General features: G+C 40.3%; 1 protein-coding gene across 2 annotated transcripts; it reads left to right on the top strand.

Moving 5' to 3' along the window:
• Nucleotides 1-399: 399 nt before the first annotated feature.
• Nucleotides 400-5,211, top strand: serpinb1 (serpin peptidase inhibitor, clade B (ovalbumin), member 1). Of its 2 annotated transcripts, XM_078258357.1 has the most exons (7): nucleotides 400-605; nucleotides 1,486-1,674; nucleotides 2,973-3,110; nucleotides 3,207-3,324; nucleotides 3,422-3,564; nucleotides 3,703-3,870; nucleotides 4,567-5,211. In XM_078258357.1, the coding sequence occupies exons 1-7, from the start codon at nucleotides 438-440 to the stop codon at nucleotides 4,972-4,974; spliced, it is 1,332 nt and encodes a 443-aa protein (XP_078114483.1). In that variant the 5' UTR covers nucleotides 400-437; the 3' UTR covers nucleotides 4,975-5,211. The 2 variants fall into 2 exon arrangements, with proteins under 2 accessions (XP_078114483.1, XP_078114484.1); XM_078258358.1 differs by lacking the exon at nucleotides 400-605.
• The last annotated feature ends 1,857 nt before the right edge of the window (nucleotides 5,212-7,068 follow it).

Below are 7,068 nucleotides of genomic sequence, written 5' to 3' on the forward strand. Positions count from 1 at the left end.
GAATCTACTTGGCAGTGAAGAGAAGGCTTTGATCAAACATTTAGACTCATGTTGGGAGATAAGATTGAACTGTTAAATGCTTACATTAAATGTGAAATGTGGTTTTTAAATACTCTAAAATGTGTACAGAGTTTGGTGTGTGTGTGGCTAGACAGAAATGTGTGTGATGGGTGGGGTTCTGCTGGGGGATCTAAAACCCTCGTTATGGCCCTGCCTCATCCATGCGCAGCATCGGATAGCAAAAAACAATAATTAAACAATAATTATATACATAATAATTTCAATATTAAAAGTGGTTTAAGAACTGGTGTAAATGTTGTTCAAACTTTTCCACAGCGCTGACCTCAGTATATGGACATAAGGCATGTATTTGTCACCAGACTTATCGCCCAGTCACGCGTCCCACCCACACACACCACTGTTTGTGTTCCGTATAAATGAGAAGCGGTGGACTTCTGGGTTTAACGACTGCCCCTGCATTTTGTGGTGTCTCTATTTCTAGGGGATTTTTTCGGACTTTTGCGTGTTTTTACGTTTTGCTTTCACTTTTCCACACGTTAAGTGCGTGCGAGCAGAGCGTGCCTCAGTCGTTGCGGGACCATCAGGTAATGTAACAACGTTAGATAACAGGTCTGAAACACACACGGACTGTGTTATCACGTAGCTTTAACCTCCTGATGTCTATGGTGCTCTGCGTATTTCACACCAGCTAGTGTGGCCAGTGTGCTAGGCTATTTAAAGGTGGTCGTGTGCACTGGGGGTTTATTTCCGGGTATCCACTATAGTCAGAGACGCACACATACCATTTTGTATCAACTTTAATAATAAATGCGTTCAGATTTTGTGAAACTGTCAGGTTAAAAAAGTTCAATACCTGAATCATGTTTTGAATCACCCGGTATAAACTCGCTATAAATGCTGAATTTCCCTTTAAATATATCTTAAACTTAGTGGTTAAACCATGGTGGTGGTGGACTTAACATCACAGTGTCTTGGATGATCATCCAGGTGACCACAATGCCAATAGGCTGCATGTGCAAATAGATCATTCAAATGATTTTAGGGCCAAAATAAAATGGCACCACCGAACCACAGGTGGGCTACATTTAATTGGTACGTTTTTCTATAGGTAGAGATATGTATGAGGGGTTCACAGGTTACACCTTACTTGCAACACAACTTTGCAGATAATGTTTTGCATTTTGCCTTTATTTTATGTTAACAATAAAGATAAGAGGGATGGAGAAGGAGGTAACATGCGACCAATTTTTTATCCCTTAATCCCTTAGTTTTAAGGACTGTAAAGTCTCTCTTTCCTGGTGGGTGTTGTCAATTGTGTATGATGAAAAATGTATTTAGGTTACAGTTTGTTTCATTTAGACACCAGTTATGAAATATAATTTAGGTGCATTTCTGTTAACATGAAAATCTGTCCTAAAATGTATTTTACAAAATGGACTTATATACCGATTTCCTTCATTACAGGAAAATTGTACATCATCAGTCATGGCCGCCATCAGCAGCTCAAACACAGGTTTTGCCTTGGAGCTGCTCCGCACGCTGAGCCAAGCAAATCCCACCGGGAACATCTTCGTTTCCCCGCTGAGCATCAGCTCGGCCCTGGCTATGGTTTATCTGGGTGCTGAAGGAGACACTGCTGCTCAGATGGCACAGGTCAGCACACTGTCTCTCTATTACATGCACCTCTGCCTCCACTTCTAGCCAAGTCATAAAAAGTAATAAATATTACGAAATGCAGTCGACCAGGCCTGTTTCCATTCAACATTTTGTGAGATCTGAGGTTCAGGCTGTTGGCTAAGGTGTGTATGGTATGCAAAGACTGAAAGGTGTGTCTTCAGACAGGCAAAGTCTTACGATACCTGTACTTTGACCTCGATAAGCACCTCTGAAACGAGTAACGTACTGTTTGCTTAAAAGCAGAAGGTTATAAAAACTGGAAGTTGAACAAAGAGTTACTGTTTCAGTTCATAAAACCTGTTTGCTACTGAAGTACAGTAAATCCTTTGTTATTTGTATTTTATTTTGATTAATGACCTCTGTAATGGAAATGTGTTCTCTTTAGCCAAAATGGCAAACCTTCATCTGCAGTGGTTCAGCAGGTTGATGATGAATGACGACTCAGTACTCAAAACATTAGCAAACACAGCATTCATCTGCTGCTATAACAGCCTCCACCCCTCTGGCAAGTCTTTCCACCAGACTTTAAAACTTGGCTGCAAAGTTTTGATCCTAATTGCAAGAGCATGAGTGAGTCCGGCTACTGATGTTGGGCGATTAGGCCTGGCTCCTAGTCGACATTATAGTTCATCCCGAAGGTGTGGGATGGGGTTGAGGTCGGGGCTCCGTGCACGCCAGTTGCCTGGTTTTGTGCAGGGACGACAGGAAAGAGCCTTCCCCAAACCATTGACACAAAGTTGGAATTGTATACTTTAGCATTAAGCTTCCCCTTATTTAAAACTAAGTGATCTAGCTCATACCATTAAAAAACAGCCCTAGATCCAAAGTGCACAAAAGTACACACAAGTATGGGGGCATGCCTGTCTGCATACATTTGGCCTTATAGTGTATAATATGTAGAGCAGGCACATTATTTAATAACAATATTAAAACAACAGACATGACTGAACATTAGAATTACAAGCAACTAAAAGGCACATAGAGAATATCTATTATTAAGCTTATATACAGTGTAGCAGCCATGGGAAGCAACACTACACATCATGTACAGCATAGATTGTTTGACAAAATTACGCATCATATAACTTGCAAATGTATCAGTAAGTTGAGGGTCATTTTTCTCCACTAAGCACATTTTTTTTAATTTCTAGCAAAAGTCTTACAAGCTGTAAAGGTATCATAGCTCATAGAACAGTGTAATATTCTTACTTTTCACTACCAGTAACAATTTTTTGATCCCAAAATAATGTATGTTGTTCCAAACATGCACACAGGCCCTCTCATTCAGCTCTGGTGAAGGCGTCCACGCAGACTTCCAGACACTGAACGCTGACATCAACTCGCCATCTGCATCATACATCCTGAAACTAGCCAACCGTCTCTACGGAGAAACTACCGCTAACTTCCTCCCGGTGAGTTTTCGGTGTTCACTCATCACAGAAGACCCTATTATTGAATCAATAACTTTATAATGACTGAATTCATGAGACGTTATCCACTCTCTGCAGCAATTCCTCAACGCCACGCAGAAGCACTACCAGGCAGACCTGAAGGCTGTTGATTTCATCGGGGCTTCAGAGGCGTGCAGAGCGGAGATCAACAGCTGGGTCGAGCAGCAGACAGAAAGTGAGTAATCCTAATTGGACCAGTGACAGTGATCATTTGATAGGGTCTTCTGTGAATCAGTGTTAAATGGTTGCTTTGTCTGTGTATTCCCTTTCAGATAAGATCAAAGATCTTCTGAAGCCAGGAACAGTCACCCCTATGACAAGATTGGCTCTGGTTAATGCTATCTACTTCAAGGGCAACTGGATGAATCGCTTTGATGTGGCAAACACCAAAGAGATGACCTTTAAAGTCAACCAGGTGAAGTGTGCAGCATAAAGACATGAACGCTAGATAGAGGAAAACCATTTAACAAATGAGGAACTGAACACCTAGAAACTAAATTCAAACTTTCTAACGTGTTCGGATCATCTTTGATTTTTGTTTCTTGCACATCAGAATGAGGCCAAGCCGGTCCAGATGATGTACCAGATGAAGAAGCTGCCCTACAACTACATTCCTGAGCTCGGTCTGCAGGTCCTGGAGCTGCCGTACGTGGATGAGGAGCTCAGCATGTTCATCCTGCTGCCTGAGGAGTCCGCGGACGGCTCTGACACTCTGCTGAAGGTACACAGCCCAGAAGCAACTAACTAGGCTTGCAAGGAATGTAAAAGAATCAATCAATCAAAATGTATTTATAAAGCACTTTAAAAAGCAACCAACGTTGACCAAGGTGCTCTACAGAACAAAGTAGAAGTCATTTAAAACATTTAAAACATTTAACATTTAAAACATGAAACAGTATCACAGTAAAAAGTTTGCACAAAAATGTCAGCCTCAGTTGGGAAAGGCCAAGGAAAAAAGGTGGGTTTTAAGAAGAGATTTTAAATTAGACAGTGAGGAAGCCTGTCTAATAGGCAGAGGTAGGTCATTCCATATTTTTGGAGCTGCCACAGCAAAGGCACGATCTCCTTTAAGTTTCCGCTTCGTTTTAGGGACACTCAGGCGCAGTTGTTCAGCTGACCTGAGTGAGCAGGTCGGTGTGTAGGGGTGAAGCAGCTTGGACAGGTAGGACCATTTAGGGGCAGCCAGTGGAGTGAAGCTAAAACGTGGGTAATGTGCTCATATTTACGAATACAAGCTGTGATGCATACATTATGAACCATTTGCACTCTTGGAAAAGTTTAGAATCGATATCAACTAAAACGCAGAATAATAACTCTGAAATGACCCATGGTTTTGGATCTCGCAAAAGAGATCTTGATCTCAATGTCATACAATACTGTGTGTGTGTGTGTGTGTGTGTGTGTGTGTGTGTTCCAGGTGGAGACTGAGCTAACAAGGGAGAAGCTGGACGAATGGACCAACAGGGAAAACATGGACGTCCACTCAGAAGTCCTGGTTCACCTGCCCAAGTTCAAGCTGGAGGAAGACTACGAGCTGAACAAGCCTCTGTACAAACTGGGCATGAAAGACGTGTTCTGTGCGGCGAAGGCCGATTTGTCCGGCATGAACGGCGATCGAGGACTCTTCCTGTCTACAGTGGTCCACAAGGCTTTTGTGGAGGTGAACGAGGAGGGGACGGAGGCGGCTGCAGCCACAGCAGGCATGATAGCATTCTGTATGTTGAGGGAGGAACACTTCACAGCGGACCACCCCTTCCTCTTCTTCATCAGGCACAATAAGACCAAGTGCATCCTCTTCCTCGGCAGGTTCTCGTCTCCTCAGTAGACAGAACCAGCAGACGAAGATGTTGGGCCAATTCAAATAAAAAATTTGCAAAATCCTTAAAATGAAAGCTTAATTTTCTGTGATGTTTTGCCAATTGAAGAACTGCATTATTTCTTTGCATTTGCACTGAAATCCTAGATGTAGCTATTGAAATTTCAGTATTTTTGGTTGAATTAATGCGTTATAATAGTGAATTGAATATAAGTGAAATAAAGCAAAAGACTTTGGGGTTTTAAAGTGACTACATTGTTAACATGAAGACAATTAGAGTTTTTATAGGGACTTTTTCTTCAGTTGACAGCAGTTCTAATGAAATGTGTTCACGGTGAGGTCTGTGGATTATCCAGAGGAAGTTGGTCAGTTTCTTGAAAAACAAATGGAGCACATTCACAGCAGTGAAAAACAAGGTGGAAGGAAAAAACAAAACAAATGTATTTGTAATTTGGCTAAACTGATCATTTTTGTTAACAGAATGAACACCACATCAAAACTTAAAATAGATTGAAAGATTGTTATATTTGGACAAACTGACCTGTTGGATGATGTTCCCGGTGAGATCAAAATCGACCTTTTGTTACATATACATATACATATACATAGCACAAAAAGCCGCTTTCATGTCTGCATTTGTTCTCCTGTTACAATAAGTCAATATATGATCCACTTTTTTAAAGTGAGCTGCTGTTCTCTTAAGGGGCGTCCCTCAGACATCAAGAGTTACTAACTGCTGACCTTTAGAGGTGAGAACAGGTCATTGCACCAGCCAGAGCAATGTGTAAAAAAGGCCATCTCTGTTGGTGCGCCTCCATCAGTATATACAGCTTGGATTATGAACTCCACCTCCTTAGAAAGGATAGCTTGAGTATAATATATAAATATAGAATAGCTTGGATTTTTTTGAACCTGCATATAAACATTACCGGTGAACATAGTAATAATGTTAAGTAATATATATCACTATGACACTTATTTGATTACTTACATTTTGTTTATTACTTTATTGTAGTACTTTTCTTAGTGCAAAAAGCATTACATTCTTTACTGTACTACATTTTTCCCCCCAATATTAACATTCAATAGAAACACCAAGGAGGAACAGGGGGAACATATTACACAACAGGGAAAAGAAAAGAATAAATAAAAATAAAATAAAAATAGAAATAATACAAAACACAAACACAGAAAATAAGACAGCAACAAAACACACAAAACAAAGTGGGGGGGGGGGCAGCTCCACTGTGTGTGTGTGTGTGTGCGTGTGCGTGTGCGTGCGTGCATACATAGCCATCTACAGTAGGCATTTATTAAAAAGTTTACTTATTCTTCTAACTGTATGCTCTGGATACAATTTATTCCATTTTTTCTATTTGATTTCTGACTGTTAGAGTACGTTTTTCCATTCCCAGTGTTTGTTCTATTGTCTTGTACAATGCTTGAAGGTCTGGGGATTTGGCTTGTTTCCAAAGCCTGGTCACTTGCTTCAGTGCTGTTAAGATGAGCATTTTAAATATGTATCTGTCCCTAGCGTTGATCTTGAGGTTTACCCCAAAGATTTCCAGGTGTGAGTGGACCTGTAATGTCAAGTATATGTTTACTATCGCTCATTACCTTTTGCCAGAACACCTGAATTACTGAGCAAGTAAAAAATATGTGTGTCTGATTTGCTTTTCTCTCACAGCATCCTCTCCAGCAGCTTGTTCCCTCTGTTGCTGTGTATGTTTCACATCTATCTGGAGTAATGAAATATCTTTGGCTTATTTTCCAGGCATATTCCTTCCAGTGTTTAGATTGCGTTATTTTAAAATTTTCATTTATGGATTCTCTTCACTCTTCATCTGAAATGTCTATGCATAACTCTTTTCTCCATTTTGTCCTTTTCTCAATTTCCATAGCTGTTGCATTTTGCAGAATTGAATAGATACTTGCTAATTTTATGGTGCTTTTACTTCTATTTTCTGCTATGAATTTTAATATATAGTTGTCTAGCTCCCCCTGTTTATTCTGGTTAACATAACTCCTTACTTGCAAGTATTTAAAAAGTGTATGTTTAAATATGCAAATTAGGCATTATCTAAATATGTGCAAATTTCCATA

Source organism: Sander vitreus, chromosome 9 (genome assembly GCF_031162955.1).
Source record: "Sander vitreus isolate 19-12246 chromosome 9, sanVit1, whole genome shotgun sequence".
Classification (NCBI taxonomy): Eukaryota; Metazoa; Chordata; class Actinopteri; order Perciformes; family Percidae; genus Sander; species Sander vitreus.

What these genes read in the sequence shown, in the direction of transcription:
- serpinb1 (XM_078258357.1), top strand. Translation starts at nt 438, where the DNA reads ATGAGAAGCGGTGGACTTCTGGGTTTAACGACTGCCCCTGCATTTTGT. An exon ending in CTGCTGCTCAGATGGCACAG is followed by an intron (nt 1,675 to 2,972) that starts GTCAGCACACTG and finishes ACATGCACACAG; the next exon opens with GCCCTCTCATTCAGCTCTGG. An exon ending in CTACCGCTAACTTCCTCCCG is followed by an intron (nt 3,111 to 3,206) that starts GTGAGTTTTCGG and finishes CACTCTCTGCAG; the next exon opens with CAATTCCTCAACGCCACGCA.